The sequence below is a fragment of the Anabas testudineus genome, chromosome 18 (genome assembly GCF_900324465.2).
Source record: "Anabas testudineus chromosome 18, fAnaTes1.2, whole genome shotgun sequence".
NCBI classification, from domain to species: Eukaryota; Metazoa; Chordata; class Actinopteri; order Anabantiformes; family Anabantidae; genus Anabas; species Anabas testudineus.
Genome location: NC_046627.1, coordinates 17,500,868 through 17,518,672, shown reverse-complemented (window position 1 = coordinate 17,518,672; position 17,805 = coordinate 17,500,868). Strand labels below are relative to the sequence as shown.

General features: G+C 40.1%; 3 protein-coding genes across 4 annotated transcripts; 1 reads left to right on the top strand and 2 right to left on the bottom strand.

The window, feature by feature from the left end:
* The first annotated feature begins 735 nt into the window (after positions 1-735).
* si:dkey-219e21.2 (E3 ubiquitin-protein ligase TRIM39) lies at positions 736-5,225 on the top strand. Its single transcript, XM_026352494.1, has 9 exons — positions 736-821; positions 1,098-1,252; positions 1,369-1,467; positions 2,224-2,358; positions 2,518-2,643; positions 2,789-2,917; positions 3,706-3,784; positions 3,919-3,945; positions 4,052-5,225. Exons 1-9 carry the CDS (start codon positions 788-790, stop codon positions 4,582-4,584), a joined length of 1,317 nt encoding a protein of 438 aa, XP_026208279.1. The 5' UTR covers positions 736-787; the 3' UTR covers positions 4,585-5,225.
* A 36-nt stretch (positions 5,226-5,261) lies between these two features.
* Positions 5,262-9,623, bottom strand: LOC113157177 (CD209 antigen-like protein C). 2 transcript variants are annotated; one of them, XM_026352492.1, is made up of 6 exons: positions 9,451-9,623; positions 8,824-8,919; positions 8,293-8,421; positions 7,975-8,138; positions 6,518-6,642; positions 5,262-5,543 (listed from the first exon to the last, which is right to left on the bottom strand). In XM_026352492.1, the coding sequence occupies exons 1-6, from the start codon at positions 9,506-9,508 to the stop codon at positions 5,426-5,428; spliced, it is 690 nt and encodes a 229-aa protein (XP_026208277.1). In that variant the 5' UTR covers positions 9,509-9,623; the 3' UTR covers positions 5,262-5,425. The 2 variants fall into 2 exon arrangements, with proteins under 2 accessions (XP_026208277.1, XP_026208278.1); XM_026352493.1 differs by having other exon boundaries at positions 7,975-8,135.
* Positions 9,624-10,410: 787 nt separating this feature from the next.
* LOC113157640 (receptor-type tyrosine-protein phosphatase H-like) lies at positions 10,411-17,708 on the bottom strand. Its single transcript, XM_026353228.1, has 12 exons — positions 17,555-17,708; positions 17,365-17,460; positions 16,912-17,000; positions 15,942-16,524; positions 15,460-15,723; positions 15,042-15,305; positions 13,149-13,272; positions 12,643-12,782; positions 12,294-12,551; positions 11,710-11,976; positions 10,981-11,078; positions 10,411-10,843 (listed from the first exon to the last, which is right to left on the bottom strand). Exons 2-12 carry the CDS (start codon positions 17,396-17,398, stop codon positions 10,766-10,768), a joined length of 2,199 nt encoding a protein of 732 aa, XP_026209013.1. The 5' UTR covers positions 17,399-17,460; positions 17,555-17,708; the 3' UTR covers positions 10,411-10,765.
* Between the last annotated feature and the right edge of the window lie 97 nt (positions 17,709-17,805).

Sequence of the window (17,805 nt, the reverse complement as noted above, 5' to 3'; positions counted from 1 at the left end):
AATCAGACCATGAGTGCTGGTGATGCCTGGACATTTATCACAGTTGTAAAGAGTCACTCTTTGCTCTCATGGTGAATGTGGAAGCAGCAGCTGCCAGGAAGCTGATGGGATTTCGTGTAAAGAGCCGTGCAGAAAGAGGTTGTAAAAAGTCCAAAGATCAGGGAGAGATGAACAAATAGACTGTACAGGCAGCAGAGGCCGTCCAGTCTTCTCTACCCGCAGAGCTGCACCACCTCTCCAACAGACGAAAGGTACCACATGCTCACATTTTCTACCAGCAGGGGTTAAATGTGTGTGATAGCTTCTAATGTAAAACTATTTCTAATAATTATGTTAACAATGGAATTAATTATACAGCTAATTTAAAACTTTTTGTGTTTGCAATTAAAGCACATCTGAATGTTTATTATTGCTACACTTACTTGATTTCTCAGCACAGTGTAGCCACTTCACAACGTTACTTATATATTTGCTCTTATTTTGAAAAACGTGAACAGAACAGAATTTAAAACTTAATTTTAATTTTAAATATTTTGTATTGGTCAAAGTGTACAATATAACAACAAAGTATGAGGAAGAGTGTTTGAGGATTATAATAGGAGCACACATGGGCACTGCTTAGGCATTATAAGTATTACTTTTGATAGTTAAAGTACAGTTTTGCTGATAACATGAATATACTTCAAAGTTTCAATGCAGAATTTTACTTGTAATTGACTTTGACATTTTCTGGTTTTGCCGCTTTTTCATTTTTATCTGTGTTGTCAACAGGAGTGAAGACGCCACCATGGAGATGAAGAGTATCTTGAAAACTAACAAAAGTAGGTTTTAAGTTTCATTTTCTACAACAGAGATGTTTAATTACTTTCAACCTTTGCCCCGTATGGGGAGACAATATGGCATCACAGAACCTAAATTATTGTTCATGGATGAAATCCAAGCTAATGTTATTAAAGTTATTAACAGCTTTGATTATGACCGGTAATTCAGGTCACTTTATAGAGCTGATAAAAAAACTTTTGCCCAAATTCTGCTTAGTCATGAAATTGACGTTGGCTGTAAATGGAATATTTTCTCCTGGGTTTGTCCCCCTGTAGAGGTAAACTTGAAGCTGACTGGGGAGGACAGCAGCACCACCCAGAGCAGCTCCATCGGGGCTGTGCGCTGGAACCTGCCTGAGGAGAACCTCCAGGCTCATAGCTCGGCCCCCAGCAGACCTGCCAAACCCAACAACCTCACCAAACACTTGCAGGTGCACTACATTATCTCAAATCTGTTAAAGCTTTTTTGATGTTAAAATCTATTTTAAGGCCACGTACCTTTCATGAAAATTCACATTGTGAATAGACATTTACATTTTACTTGCAGGAACATCCTCGTCAGAACAGCTTGAAGAATCTGCGCAGCCTGCAGGAGTGTGTTCAGTTTATTCAGCACTGGAAGGAGCAAGTGGACAGAGTCTGCAAGGTAGGACATGAATGAGAATCAGTGGTTTAGCAGACACACATTTATGTTATTTCTAGTTAACAAGTAGATTCAGTAGACTCAAACTAATTGAGTGCCTGCATGACGATAGTGAATTTTAAACACATGGAACAGGACGGGGAAACACTGATGCTTCCTCCATGTATAAACCTCCTGCAGCAGGAGAAAAGGCAACTGAATAAACAGATGAGAATATTTTGATTCTGCCACTCTGTCAAAAGTTCATAACTGGAGATAAAACCTGCGAATGTGTCAGGTATGATAACCGCAGCTGCGGTTCAACGCCCTGTGAACCAGTGTTTATGACTGCACAGATTGGATAAGGGGTACTGCGGGAAATCATTACTTAGCTTCCTCATGCGGAGCGATGACCAGGTTAACTAGGTGGGTGTATCCTGATAGCACCTGTGTTTATTGTCTCTTTTACAGCTGAGTTACATGATCCTCTGTCTTGCTGCCTCAGGGCTGGGACGTGTAGGGTGGGCGGCTACACTTAAATAAGATGTTATATCTTGTATAGCTGTATCTGTTTTTTTTAACCTATGGGACTTTCACCTGATCCTTTTGACACCTGTAAATGGAAAATGTCTCACATGGACCTTATTTAATGCTGATAAGGCGTGTAAATAAACTGTAGCTCATTGTTTTGAACCAGCATGACCTCAGAGATGTCAGTGTCCTGAAACTCACTTTTCTATCAACATGGCGTCATATTTACAAAGGTGTGTTGTGTTTAAGGACGATGGAAGTGATCCAGAGGAGGGCACCAGTAAGGCGCAGGCCCAAAAAGCAGACCGTCACACTGAGCGCAGCCTCGAGGAGAGCAGGAAACTGATCCTTGAGTGGGCAGACGAACTCCATCATGTCGACAAGGTCAGTACACGCTCCAGTCGATGTGTGATCAAGTGTTCAAAGAGGTAATAGTGCAACCATCAACTATGAATCTAAGATACAAACTGTAGCAGCTACAGTTGTGAAAGATGAACAAAAAGCCAAAACATCCATGCTCACTTAATGATCTTATGTTTTTAGCTCCTGAATGACACTCTGTGGTTATCTGAGAGTCAGGAAAATGAAAATAAAGAAGAAAAGGATGCCAATGAGGGGGCACAGATGAGGATAATGGAGTGGGCAAAAGAGCTGCAGAAGGCAACCGAGGTAACTCTAAAGCTGAACTTCATAGTTTAAATAACGAGTGAAAGGATGTTAGTATTTGTGTTGGGTTTTATGCCATCTCTGTTATGATAGTTTTTAAAGAAAGCTGCCACATCTTGAGGCTGAAAGTATTCCTTGGGCTTTGCAGAGCTGTGGTGTGCAGAGCAATGAACTGGGTAAAGTGTTGCATCTGCTGGACATGAAGAACAACCGACTGGTCAACCTGCTGCACCTGCTCGAGTTCATCACCTGGTCTCTGCTTAAGGAAGACAGCACGGTGAGTCCCACAAATGTCATCCAGGTCATTAATCAACACTGTTGAACATAGTAACTTCATACAGTAGCTAAGAAGGCTCAAAAACATAGTATGAGCAGAAACATTTATTTAGCTCATTTATACTGCATCTGGAAAAAGTAGGTTAAACTATAAAACAGGCTTAAATGAAAGAGAAACCATAAAAATGAAAAGAAACATCATCTTCAGCTGACAAATAACCCACAGTCAAAGCTGTAAAAAGCAGAATTGGATTATATTCAAAACCATATAGTTGGTTGGTGCCAGGCAGCGCAGACAAACCAAGTCATCAACTGGATTTACGTAATATTTGATCTGAGTGAACTCTGCTCTTTGATATGCGTGCAAGGCACCAATGAATAGACTCACTGATTGATGTTATATGATCCTAATAGGCCTCTGCCCTGATACAACAGTCATTGTTATTGATAACCGATAGCGAAGACTCTGCTATCATCATATTTGCAGATGATTGTGTAGTTTATATAACAGAGTTCATGATTTAAGAATATATGTCTGGGCGGTGCCTGCTCATGTTTTCCGTCTGGATTTAAATACTCATATATTAAAGAATACTTATACTTTATATATACAATGTTGTTCTAAAACTGGTTTTAGCTGGTTTTTCAGATATTTACTACATTGTTATATTTGCAATCCTCTGACTCATGAGGAAACTGAGACAAGCGGAGAATAAGGGAGTTAACTATCAAATAATAAAAAGCTGTTCCTCTTAAACATGTTTTTATTTGATCTTTTTTCCTTTTTAGAAAATGATCCCACAGTTGTGGTTACTGGCAAAGCAGAGGACCTGGGAAGCAGGAATTCCAAGATACATCCCCAACTCAGGTGTGAATATAATCATCACGGTTTACATTCATCTTGTGCCCTTTTGAGGGGGGTACAACTGGTTTAGACCATGTAAAAGCATGTCCTTCATTTATCCACTGTCTGCTTTAACGAGTCTCTGTCACCGTTTTCAGTTTGGACCTGGATTTGCAGTGCAGCAGGTAAGATCAATCTGCACTTGATCTTTTTTATTATCTTACAAAGGAGCATGATATACAATGAGCCTTCTTATATATATGATTAATCTTAATCTATTTCTATTAACAGCTGATGTGACTCTCGACTCCTCGACCAACCACCCCTGGCTGCTGCTGTCAGATGACCAGCGTATGGTCCAGGAGGCCCTCTCAGCGTCAGACCTGCCTCCTAGTACCCAGCGCTTTGACAGCTGGCCCTGCGTGCTGGCCTGGGAAGGCTACAGCAGTGGTCGCCACTACTGGGAGGTGAACATAGCCAACAAGGGCTACTGGCGCATTGGATTAACCACTGCTGAGTCCCAACGGCATGGACGTTTCTCCATGACCCCAAAGCAGGGCTACTGGGTCCTGTGGCGCAGCACCCGCCAGTTCTACGCTTGTACCAAGCCGGAGACATCCCTGCCTCTTGGCCTCGTGCCTCAACGTATGGGGATTTACTTGGACTACGAAGAGGGACAGATCTCCTTCTACAATGCAGAAACAAAATCTCACATCTACACTTTCACCGGAAACTTCACAGGGAAGCTGTACCCCCTGTTCGCCCCACTGGATGGTCGTACACTAATGAGAATCACCCCACCACACAAAATCTCAGTCAACTGACAAAGATGAACCTCAGTCGCTCTTATTGGACACCTGGAAGAACTCATTCTGCCTTCATGGAACTGGAGTTCAAATCGTCTTGACCTAGTGTGAAAAACAAAATCTGCAGGAATTTGAAGATGAAGATTTGTCATCAGTCAGATCATCAGGAAAAACACAAGCTTGGACTTTTAAGGCAAAATATATTGAATTTCATTCCTATTTTAATAATGGTTTCTACCTTTAAACTGAATTTAAAGCCTATTTAGCTCAAACACAGAGCTTTATCAAGGTGCTGATAATATTATTAATGAAAATAGTTCAGATCTGATGATCCTACTTTAAAAACAGAATCCTCCAGAATATTGTTAGAAATAAAGATTTTTATGAAGCCATAAAAATCACAGTGTAAAAACTCAACGTTTGAGTTAATAAAAATAAAATATTTATTTAAGATATTTAGAATTTTATAGAATAAGCTTAACTGACTGTGTCCAAAATGTAAGCTAATATCTGAATACAATGAGAAATATCACAGACACATTATGCATCTATATACATGCATACACTTTAAAATGCACTTGCAGCTAAGCGCATGATAAAAATTTCATATACAGTACAAAAAATGTTGTATTTTCTGATCTGTTTTATTTTCTTTCATAAACATCACAGAGAAAATTTTACAGTGTGAACTTTTTTTTTTTATTGTAACTTTTCAAGACAAAGTGTTAACTTTGAGTCAAATGATGTAATATATGTCAAACGATGTAACAGCGTCCAGCATCTGGTTTTCAAAAGGTGCCGCCACATTGTAAATAGCACTGTAAATAAAGAAACATCAAATGTGTGGATCTCTGTGCTGTCAGGACTCCCTCTTGCAAACCCACGGGCCATATACTTCACAGTCGGCGGCAAAAAGAGCCCCACCTCCCCTCAAGTCTGCACAGTCCCTGTCATCAGCGTCCCACTGCACTGTCGCCCTTTAAAGCACAAAAACACACAAACGATGAAGCTGACATGAAATCAGCAAACAAACCCAAGTAAAACCCATCTGTAATATGATATTTAGAATAAGCATCTAAGTATTTTGATATATGAATTACTTAGATGTAGACAGTAGTTGTCTGTCATGTCAGAGTATGTATGTGTATATGTATATATGTATTACTATGTATGTACTATGTACAGTACTATTTAACTGTAATAAAAGCAAATGAAGTAATTACGAGTTTTGTGTGTTAATCTTTGAAAAAATGTGTTTTCTATCATCCTCTACTTTTTGCTATATTACTGTGCACCACTGAAGCTCCTTAAAATATATGTACTGTATATGTATATGTATATGTATATTATGATCCTAATTTTAGTCAGTTTATTTCTCATTAATTACTTATAAAGATAGATATTACTAATGTAAATTTACCACAGAAACTGTGTTTAATTGATACACATCTAAAATTTTATTTACAAAAAAAATTCTGTACAAAAAAAAACATGTTCATGTTATAACATCAATGTCTTAAAACAGTGTTTAAGTAGATTCAGTGAAATGACGCAGGATAATAATTCAGCTCCTGTATTTGGTATTATTGCTGTTATAAAACCGGATGTAACCAGTGTGAGACGTTTACGACTTCGTTATATGTGCAAACCACTGACTCATAAGGAAACTGAGACAATGAAAGAGTGAGGGCATCAAATGTAAAAGCTGTTCCTGTTCAACATGTTTTCATTTCATCTGTTTTAGTTTTTAGAACATTATTTTATTTAAAATGATTTACTATTGTTGCCTTATGTAAAATATACTAATGTCTTAAAACACAGTAGGCTCAGTGGAAATCCTCTGAGCAATTTTTTTTTTTCATCAGACGACAGTGTGTGTGAGATATTGTATATATTTTTAATCTGTACTTCATTCGTTGTATTCTCTGTGTGAACGATGAGCTGGACTCACGGTGAGTAGTGCTGGACGTCCATCCCATCCCACCACAGCCACTGACCCTCCTGCTGGGAATCTGTCAGTCCGACCCACAAGAAGGGAAAATGGGGGAACGTCCTCATCACCCACTGGATAAATTCCTGAGGACAAACAACACATGAATGTTTACAACAGCTTAGTTCAGGTCATTGTTCACAAGGGTAAGAACTCTTCAGTCATGCACCACAGTCGTTTTCCATGGTCTTTTAGCCTTTTTAAGAGTTCCTGTATCAAATAGTTGTTTTATCTATTTTTTTTTTTTTTTAAATATCTCTTGAATAGATTTGTTTTGTTTTTTCAGACTATTGAGATCTTGTTCACTCTCCATGGCCGCTATTTGGACTTCACATCTTTATCTTTCATCATATTATATTTACATCATACATCAAAGAAATCTCTAGAACTGCCGTCTTCCACCTGAGGGATATTGTTAAAATTAGGAGCATCCTGTCCCAAAGTGATGCTGAAAAACTAGTCCATGCATTTGTTACTTCCAGACTGGACTATTGTAATTCATTATTAATAGTTTGTCCCAATAACTCATTAAAGAGCCTCCAGTTAATCCAAAATGCTGCAGCCAGAGTTCTGACTGGAATTAGTAAGAGAGATCATATTTCTCCTACGTTAGCTTCTCTCCATTTGCTCTCTGTAAAATCCAGAATTGAATTTAAAATTCTTCTCCTCACTTATAAATCACCTAATAATCAGGCTCCATCTTATCTTAAAGACCTCATAGTTCCATATTTTCCAAGCAGAACTCTCCGTTCTCAGACTGCAGGTTTACTTGTGGTTCCTAGAGTTTCCAAATGTAGAATGGGAGGCAGAGCCTTTAGCTACCAAGCCCCTCTCCTGTGGAACCAGCTCCCAGTTCAGGTTCGGGAGGCAGACACCCTCTCCACATTTAAGACTAGGCTTAAAACTTTCCTTTTTATAAAGTTTACAGTTAGAGATGGATCAGGTGACTCTGAACCATCTCTTAGTTACGCTGATAGAGGAACTCTACTGATAAACTGAGCTCCTCTCTCCTTTCTCCTATATCCATTCAAATGGCACCATTGCACATCATTAACTTGGTGTCTTCTCTCTCCTGTAGTTGTGTTTCCTCCTCTCTGTCTCCCTCTCTCTGTACACCACTGCAGGTATCCTCGGCCTTGGAGCTGTATATCTCCAGAGTTAAACACTGTAAAGCGCCTTGAGATGACTCCTGTTGTAATTAGGCATTATACAATTGAAACTGAATTAAATTGAATATTGCCATTCAACAAAAACAGGATCCAAATGAAAATACAGCACATGAGCTCTGGATCTTTTTATCTGCTCACTTGTAGTGAATCAGCTAAAGAGGGAACCACACACACTTTTAGCCCCTAAAAGTGTCACTTTTAGCACGTTGTGTACTCTATGTCTTCGTTTAACTCCTGTCTCTCAGTTACCATCTCTGCAGAGTCTTTGATCACAGCCAGACTGCTGTTGTGGAGCAGGCAGAACTCAGCGCTCTCGTTCCACTGAAGATTTTCCTCAAGTCCCACTGAGAAGAAGTAGCAGTGACCCATCCACCACATCCATCCGTCTGGACACAAACTGCACCTGGTGTCTTCTTAAAGCAGAAAGAAAACATTCAGCCGTGAATTAAGTCATGTTTTATTCTGTGAAATCTCTGACGTATGAACCACATTTCCTGTGTTTCGCCATAAACTATTCTCCAGATGTCAGATTTGTGATTTTAGAGAAGATAACGAGCAGTAAATCACCTTCAGCCATAGTGTAGAGCATCAGTTTCAGATCATACAGCTCCTTCTGACACTGCTGCAGTTGCTCCACCAGCTCGGTGTCACACGTTTCGGAGGCTTGATCCACTTCTGGTGCTGCTCTCCACGAGACTGGCAAAACAGAACAAGACATGATCGAGGGACGGAATAACTTGATGTGAGTCTGAGGCACTTTGTCATCTCCTTTATGGTTCAGTACAGGGAAAAGGTGTTGAGTTATGAACTAAATAGACATTATAGGAAATTTGACAGACTCACTGAATGTTCGCCCACATACCACAGACGTTAAAGGGCAACTTCACACCTTTTATTTCCTGTGGTTCTAATCTTGGGAGCACATATTTCTGAATATTATTAAACTTCCCTCTTATTTTAGCTGAAAGCAGAGAGATATTTTATATAAAGAACACAGAGTTTAATATCATTCATATACGTGTACTACCTACAGGATCTGTGTCGAAAATCATTTACGTGTGTCACTTACGGTCGTGCATGTTTTATATTTTTACTCACAGAATAAAACCAAACACGAAATAAATCCGGTGACCAGGATTATTGCTGCTGTTGCAACAGCTACACCAGCTGTGAGGCGACAGGTTTGAGAGGATGCTGCATGTGTGCATGTAAGAAATCAGAAAACAGTACGTTAACAATGGTAAACATTTAATAAACAAAAACGTTTTTCTGCACTTTGCAAACAGAGGTTTGTACTGGACGTGCTTTTTATTTCATATTCACTGTATGAGGATGATTATTGATCATCATAAAGCCTGAAGATGCTGCAGGTACAGTCTGAACAATAACAAGCAAAGCTGCAGTGTTTCTTGTTTCTGTTTTCTATTCTTAGAAAGTATCAGAGTTTTATCTAGAGAAGTGTCAGAAGTCTAAAGGTGAAATGGTGCGTGTGCTGTAAAGGCACGTAAATATGAAAACTAATGATAGACAAACTTAGATCAACACGTTAGAAACCTGTAATAATAAGTTTTAAAGCACCTTTAAACAGGGTAAAAAGGATCATATTTAGCTTTTGAACAAGTATTGATGATATAACTGGTTTTAACTTTAGGACCTGAAGGTAGAAGGTAAAAGTCTATTTTTAATTTCTGTACAAACCCTTCTTATAAAACATTCATAACTAACCTGCAGGCGTTTCAGTCTTCGCTTCCCCACTGTCTAGCTGTCTTGATGTTGACTCCATGCCGATATCTGGGGTTTTGTCACCGTTTCAAAAGTCTGTGGACTCATAATCACTCAATTTTCACACATATGACTAAAAAAGAAAAGTGACTGCTCCGCCTCTTCCTCCTATTACAACCACCTTCTTCAAAAAGAGCTCAAAAACATTTGACAGAGGAAGTTGTGAGGGTGTACAGAGTACCAACAGCTTACATATTCATAACAACACTGTCTGAGGCCGTAGAGGTGTAAAGGTGTTAATTTATTCAACCGAAACCTGGAGCTCTGTCACTTCTGAGCTGCAGTAGGTGTTTATCAGCTGACGTGATCTGATCTACTGATTATCTTCTAGTTGTCAGTCAAACCCACAATCGCCTTTGTTTGCTGTTGATAAAAGGTGCAATAATTTACACTTGTTCTTTACTGAAGCCATAAAAGAGTTTGGTCATTTGGAAAAGGGAGAATTTACGACTTATTCTTCTTAGTGTCCTCCGCTTGTGTTTGTTTTTATTTGTTCTGTTTATTTAAAATCTTAATATAAATACAAATTAATCTTTAAGATGCTACTTGTGTTTTACGTGTTTGCCGATTTAACAGTTGTTCGACACTTGACAAAGAAATTGAAGAAATTCTCTCAAGTTCCTGAACATTACATTTATATAAAGCTTCTACACACGTCAGTCGGTGGCATTAATCCTAAATAATGTATGAAGGATATAATAAAAGGTGTAGTACTGTTAGAGTACACAGTGTCGTTATTAGTGTAATAGTACAACAATGTACTGTGTTGTACTCAGGTCTATGAAGATTTTAAATAAGACTGAATGATGTAGTCAGCTTAAAAATGTATTCAGACACTAGAACAAGATTCAGTTATTCAGTTTCATTCCCACTGAAATAACCAGGTTAAAACATTCAGTCAAATAATATTAAAATTTTATTTATAGTGAAACACAAAAACCACCAGACTTCCCTCCATTTCACAAACCACAAAAACCCAAAGTAAAAAGTTAAACATAACAAAACAAAATGATCGTTGAGAGTTAAAGATCGATGTACTTTAAACGAGAGTAAAACAAAGTGACTGCTACAAATTTAGACTTAAGTAAATAAATTCTGCTTAACTTTATGAACTACATTTAAAACCATGGATTTTAACCTATTAATTCTTTTGATTAAATATTAAACACACACATATATGTGATGGTTAAATTCAGCTGTACTCGTACTACTAGTTCACACACAAAGAAAGATATGAAACATAAATAGTCTAAAATACTTATACATTTTCACTTTGTTGTTTAGTGATACTCCAGACAACACTGTCCCCCAGCAGTTGAATTAAACGTGCATTTAGCTGCAAGAAAAGACAAAACACATTTAAAAAAACACATTAGTTGCTACATTTTAAACCAATAATTATATATTTTTAAAAATATATAATATTTATAAACCACAAAAACACGTACTCCAAATAATCACTGACCGACCTACCTTCTGAAATACCTTTTCCCTTATGGTGTCGTTATCGCAGTGCAGCGGCTGTGCAGATGAGCACAACATGGAAAAACTGATCGATTGTAACTGAGCATCTGAGGAGCAAGAGACGTGTAAAGAGGAAGTCAGAACACGGAGGTGCACACAAACACTCCACTGTGGTGAAACGGTAATGAATAATTCCTCATTAGGTACAGTGTTAATAAAACTTTTCTAAATACAAGATTTACGTTTAGATTTTTAATAAACTGCCAAAATAATGTAAAGATATTGTTGAATGTATTGACATAATATATGTGTATTCAAATATTTCTTAATGCTACAAATATCTGGTGTGACACGGTGCAGTAAAGCGCAACATGACTCGCTGTCGGTCACTGGACTTGGACGTGGCTCTGTTTAACGCTGATGATGGAGTTTGATATTCACCACAACACTGGTGTGGGTGGTTTGTTACTCCAGGAATCTGCTTCATTTAAAAACTAAGGTTGACGCCCGAACCCGACTGAAGGAGCCATGTGGCTCCAGATGTAACCGTTCGGCTACTAGGGCGCTCCAGCAGGACTCCTTTTAAAAATACTCCCTGCATCAAAGGATGCACTTCTTGAATAGTCTAAAATGAGCATGACAAGTCTCTGCCTGTTTGTTTTCATCAATCCAAAACTAATATTATCTGGTTTACACACTAGATAAACATTCATCATCTATTTAGTGTGAGCTGCTTACCTGTATATGCTGTTAGACTGACTGGGTCACTTAGCAAGTCGCCCGCCTTTGTTCGCACTTCAAACTGGTACTTGGTGCCTGATGTCAAGTTATTAAACATATAGCTTGTTTTGTTATTCACCACAGCCGACCACGTCTGGGTCCAGAAACTGGAGTTGAGCCTGACAGAGTATTCAGCTGTTGCTATATTTTGGGGGGCTATCCACTGGAAAGTGATCTGGCTACTAGTATTGCTGACGACACTGGGATTGGAAGGCGGCGACGGCACTAAGAGAAGAGAGACAAAGAAAATGAGACAGCAGTTTATCAGTTTATTTTGTTGGATGTTAAGAGAATATAATAAGAATAACATTTCTACAAAATCAAACCTGTTTTATTTATTTATGAGGTGGCTTTTATTGTGACAGCACCACAAAGCTGAATGTGTCCGACTCAAGCTGAATATTATCTGAGTCACCAGCTGCTCTACAGCGGTTTCAGAAAAATGTTTTAAACACAAATGTTAAGTCTTTGTTGAGCCTGGAACTAAATATAACAAGAATCACATCAACAGAGGAAAGAAAACACTGAGCAAACAGACTCACAGGTGAAGATGGAGCTGTTCACTGGTGGACTTCTGAGACCTCCACTAACACTGTAGACAGTTACTCCGTATTTTGCTGCAGTCTTCAGTCCTGTAAAGGTCGTGTATGGATCTGATGTATTGGCTGTTTTAATTACTGGACCTCCGTCCAGCTGGAGCTCGACCGTGAAAGATGAAAAGTTATCTGCAGTACGGATCCAGTGAGCAGTGAGGGAGCTATTTGTGCTGCTCAAAGTCAGGTTTGAAACGGGTCCGGGAGCTGAGTGGGAGTCACAGTGTCAGATTAATGATGCTCAAAAACAGCAGGACAGACTTTGTGTTCTGTTTTTTACGAATCAACAGCTTGTTACCGGTGTAGCTGACGACTTGCACCGTTCCTCCCTCCAGACTGCCATTGACCTGTGCCGTCACATTGACGGTTATCTTGGTGCCCGGCGGAAGCGGTTCTATTTTGAACGGAGGTTGTTTCACCACTGTGGCATTAAATATACTGGAAGAAGAACAGTTTGGATCAAGAGTTACAAACAGTAAGAAATTAAAAGATAAAAGCCAGATTATAACAACTTCAATTCTGTGGCACATTGCTAAAAATCTGATTGAGATTATTGTTTCCCACTAAGCAGTTTTTCTTGGATACAGCTCCCCTCAGGCTCAATCAGGTTTAATGGGAAGTGAATCTTCAGCCTTGTGTAGTCAGGTCTAAATACTTGTTAAAGCCATTTTTATTTTTTAAATGTATTAGCAAAATGTTTCACATTACAACCAACACAACCCCTCACGTGTGGCACTGTAAATAAACCTGATTTTAAAAAAGGTTCATTAAATAAATTCTGGATTATCTAAGACAGATACATACTAGTTTGAGTCATTCGTAGCCACCACCCTGTAGCCTGAGATTTCTCCCGGGAGCCGGCTCCAACTGAGATTCAGCGAGATGTCGGTGTTGTCAGACACCATCAGGTCGGACACTGTACCAGGTTCTAAAAGAGAAAGCAAACAGGAAAATATATATATACAGTGAGGGAAAAAATTATTTGAACCCCAGCTGATTTTGTAAGTTTGCCCACTAACATAGAAATGATCAGGCTATAATTTCAATGGTAGGTGTATTTGAACAGTGAGACACAACAATGACAAAAAAAATCCAGAAAAATGCGTTTCAAAAAGAGTTATAAATTAATTTGCATTTCCATGAAGGAAATAAGTATTTGATCCCCTAGATCTCTAGCTCCCAGGTGGATCTTATACAGGTAACGAGCTGACATTGGCAGCCCTCTCAGCTCGTTACCTGTATAAAAGAGACCTGTCCACAGAAGCAATCAATCAATCCAGATTCCAAACTCTTCACCATGGCCAAGACCAAAGAGCTTTCCAAGGATGTCAGGGACAAGATTGTGGACCTACACAAGGCTGGAATGGGCTACAAGACCATCGCCAAGCAGCTGGGTGAGAAGGTGACAACAGTTGGTGCAATTATTCGCAAATGGAAGAAACATAAATTAACTGCCAATCTCCCTTGGTCTGGAGCTCCATGCAAGATCTCACCTCGTGGAGTTTCAATGATAATGAGAACGGTGAGGAATCAGCCAAGAACCACTCGGGAGGAACTTGTCAATGATCTCAAGGCAGCTGGGACCATAGTCACCAAAAAAACAGTTGGTAACACACTACGCCGTGAAGGACTGAAATCCTGCTGTGCCCGCAAGGTCCCCCTGCTCAAGAAAGCCCATCTACAGGCCCGTTTGAAGTTTGCCACTGAACATCTGACTGATTCAGAGGAAGACTGGGTGAAAGTGTTGTGGTCAGATGAGACCAAAATCGAGCTCTTTGGCATCAACTCAACTCGCTGTGTTTGGAGGAGGAGGAAGGCTGCCTATGACTCCAAAAACACCATCCCCACTGTCAAATATGGAGGTGGAAACATTATGCTTTGGGGGTGTTTTTCTGCCAAGGGGACAGGACAATTGCACCGCATCAAAGGGAGGATGGATGGGGCCATGTACCGTCAAATGTTGGGTGAGAACCTCCTTCCCTCAGTCAGGGCATTGAAAAGGGTCGTGGTTGGGTACTCCAGCATGACAATGATCCAAAACACACGGTTAAGGCAACAAATCACTGGCTCAAGAAGAAGCATATTAAGGTCATGGAGTGGCCTAGTCAGTCTCCAGACCTTAATCCCATAGAAAATCTGTGGAGGGAGCTGAAGGTTCGAGTTGCCAAACATTGGAGAGGATCTGCAAAGAGGAGTGGGCCAAAATCCCCCCTGAGATGTGTGCAAACCTTGTGGCCAACTACAAGAAACGGCTGACCTCTGTGATTGCCAACAAAGGTTTTGCCACCAAGTACTAAAGCACGTTTTTCGAAGGGATCAAATACTTCTTTCCTTCGTGGAAATGCAAATTAATTTATAACTCTTTTTGAAACGCATTTTTCTGGATTTTTTTTGTCATTGTTGTGTCTCACTGTTCAAATACACCTACCATTGAAATTATAGACTGATCATTTCTTTGTTAGTGGGCAAACTTACAAAATCAGCTGGGGTTCAAATAATTTTTTCCCTCACTGTATATATATATATAACACCTGTGTTTACTGGTTACACAGGTGTCATTGTTCAGAGGAGACGTGGTCCTCATTTGCCTTTGCTGATTTGCCTTCGATTTGAAGGCCTGTGCATCACGTGTAACATGCAGTTTTACCACGTTACATCCTCTTTACTTGCGTTTCGTTGTATGTGATTTCCACTCACTGGTATACTCGTTGACGGTGGACTCATCGCTCCATTTGGAGATGTCGTTGACTCCTGCCCAGACGCTAAATTTGTACAACGTTGCAGGATTCAAACGGTCGATTTCCATGCCACTCGTGTTCACGATCTTCATGCTCGTGTTCTGCTCCGTGCCATTGTACTGAACACGATAAAGATCCACGTTTCCTTCTGGTCTGTCCCAGCTCAGAGTAATAGAGGTGTTTGTCTGCATGGTGACGCTGAGCTTCACAACTTTGTTGGGAACTGAAAAAAGGAGCAATTATTTTATATATGACTTAAAATACTTAAATCATCAGTTTAAACCATTTTAAAACAAACAAGACTGCACTTTTTTTACCTCCCCGTGTGTCTTTACTTACTTCAGTTCTCCATTGTGTATTTGCCAAATGTTACTCACTGGTGTAGAAGCTGGTCTTCTGTGGGTCGTCGATGTCTCTGCCACATTTCACAGCGAACACGGTGACTGTGTACTTGTAGCCTGCACTGAGGTCTCCAAGGCTGTACTTTAAAGTCAGACCCATGTTTTGCGTCAGCATGTTGCCTCCTGTCAAGTTTGTGACCTCTAAGCGATAATAGTTGATGACCCCTGGCCCGGGGAGCCATGTGAGGAGAGCACTGTTGGCCGTCACATTGTCCACGCTGACTTTACCACTGAAACGATCTGTGGGTGGAAACATCACGGTTGTTAACTGGAAAAGATCTTGACTTTGACAGGGAAGTAAAACACTGGGACTAAACAGCGTGCAGGCTCCTTTCTGTGTCAAACTCTTCAAAGCTGTGCCTACTGTGTGTTTAGTTCTGGTTGTTGTCTACAGCACAGGAGGTGTTTTGTTGTGTGAGAGCTGGAGGAACAACAAAGAAGCTTTAAGTGAGTCCTACCTTCATAGCAAATAAAAGGCAGGAGGTCTGTACAGTTTTTTTCAACCCAGGCCCCTATGCTGAGCATGGCTACACAAGAGTCTTCGATATAGTTCGCATTAGGATCGGGGAGGTCTGGCACCGGTATTGGTGTTTTCCCACATGTTGCTTCGACAGGTATTGGTGCAACTGTGGCGCTCAGGGTAGGGATGGATGTCGGCAACAGACCGGAGATTGAGGCTCCAGAAGTGCCTGCTGTGTTCAGTCCGGTGACGTTGGTGTAGCTGCTCATGTTTTCAAGTGTTTCGCTGGTGTTGGTCACATCTGGTGTTGTGTATGTCGTCGTTGGCGGGGTCGTCGCCAGAGGGCAGGTACACGAGCAGCTGCAACAGTCGATTTTTGGGACGGGGGATTTAAACACAGGCCAACCAGGATACCAGTTCTGGAAGGTGAGGCGGTCCCCGTTGGCCCAGCGGGACCAGGACAAGCTGCTGGAGTTTCCGGTGGAGTTCTTGCGGAGGCCGATCCAGTAGTCAGAGGTGACATTGTGGGCGATGATGGCGCTGTATTTAGGCGTCACAGTGACCAGATCTTTAAAACACACCTGAAATGATGTGAAAGGCTAAAATCACCTGAGCTGAACGGGAAAAGTTGGATAAAACCGATGTACATCTGCAACTGGGAAGTCCAGTTAGTAGTGAATCAATATCCTGGTTAAAACAAAAGACCACATCAGGAAGAGACAGAACACGATAAGCAGGTCCCTGAATATCTCTGTGGTTAAAGCCATAATTAGGAGTGTAAGTAAATAATTGAAATGAAGGACTGTGCATGAAGAGGACTGGACAGGGAGGCCACCAAGACACCTGTGACTCCTCTGAAGGAGTTTCAATAAGTTATTAACAAATAAAAGGTGAAAATGTCGGAGGAGGGTGAATAATTTTTATATGTACTATTCACATTTCAGCCTGTTTCTGTTTACATGCTGTACCTGGCAGTAGCTCCTGGCCTCATCCCAGGTCAGAGTGCTGTCATTGTGGAAGAACAGAGGCTCGGCAGCGCTGTGCATCAACATCAGAGCTACGTATGAGAAGAAAACATTTGTTATTCAAGCACACAGGTAATTTCTGCAGTATTATTCCACAAAATCTAATTTACACCAATAAATACTCATTTGTTTTCTTTTTTCCAGTACTGGTCGTAGTGTCAGCTCTAGAGTTGTACAAAAACTAATGATCCAATAACATTCATTATAATTTTACAATATTAAAGAGTCTTCCTTTAAAAATATGAGTTTAAAATCTGAACTTATCATTTTAACAGCAGAAGTTAAACTCAGTCTGCATTTTCAGTAAAGGGGAACAAGCATTTATCAGAAGGAAAAGCTAAACAGCACTAAAGTGTTTGTACCTTAACAAAACATTAAATTTAAAATAAGACTCACCCCAAGTCAGAATCAACAGAAGTAACTTTCCCATATTTGTTTCCAGCCAATCTGACACTCGTGGCTGCTTGAAATGTCACCAGAAAGCTACTGCGACTAAACCAAACACGTATTTAAACTACATTAGTATAAGTTACTGATAGCAGTACTCTAAAAAAAAACATGAAATAGCCGTCATCTCACTATTTACCCGTTACAGACGCATCCCGACTCCCCGGGCATGAGGAAATGATTTTACAGCAAGAGATACAGGCTCATATAACATAAACACACCTGTTCTCCAACAGGTCATAAACAGCACATTTGAATATCAACATAAAGCTCCATTCAACTCAAGGGAAATAACGACAGTCAGATGCTGCTGCATTTGCATTCATTTCTAAAGCTGCAAAGGGGAAGTTCAACAATGAACAGTGTGGTGAAGTAGACGTGTCAGTGTGG

What these genes read in the sequence shown, in the direction of transcription:
- si:dkey-219e21.2 (XM_026352494.1), top strand. Translation starts at nt 788, where the DNA reads ATGGAGATGAAGAGTATCTTGAAAACTAACAAAA. An exon ending in TATCTTGAAAACTAACAAAA is followed by an intron (nt 822 to 1,097) that starts GTAGGTTTTAAG and finishes GTCCCCCTGTAG; the next exon opens with AGGTAAACTTGAAGCTGACT. An exon ending in AGCTGCAGAAGGCAACCGAG is followed by an intron (nt 2,644 to 2,788) that starts GTAACTCTAAAG and finishes TGGGCTTTGCAG; the next exon opens with AGCTGTGGTGTGCAGAGCAA.
- LOC113157177 (XM_026352492.1), bottom strand. Translation starts at nt 9,508, where the DNA reads ATGGAGTCAACATCAAGACAGCTAGACAGTGGGGAAGCGAAGACTGAA. An exon ending in GCTCTACACTATGGCTGAAG is followed by an intron (nt 8,139 to 8,292) that starts GTGATTTACTGC and finishes TTCTGCTTTAAG; the next exon opens with AAGACACCAGGTGCAGTTTG. An exon ending in GACGTCCAGCACTACTCACC is followed by an intron (nt 5,544 to 6,517) that starts GTGAGTCCAGCT and finishes TGTGCTTTAAAG; the next exon opens with GGCGACAGTGCAGTGGGACG.
- LOC113157640 (XM_026353228.1), bottom strand. Translation starts at nt 17,398, where the DNA reads ATGGGAAAGTTACTTCTGTTGATTCTGACTTGGG. An exon ending in AGGCCAGGAGCTACTGCCAG is followed by an intron (nt 16,525 to 16,911) that starts GTACAGCATGTA and finishes ACATCATTTCAG; the next exon opens with GTGTGTTTTAAAGATCTGGT. An exon ending in CAGTCTAACAGCATATACAG is followed by an intron (nt 11,079 to 11,709) that starts GTAAGCAGCTCA and finishes CTTGCTCCTCAG; the next exon opens with ATGCTCAGTTACAATCGATC.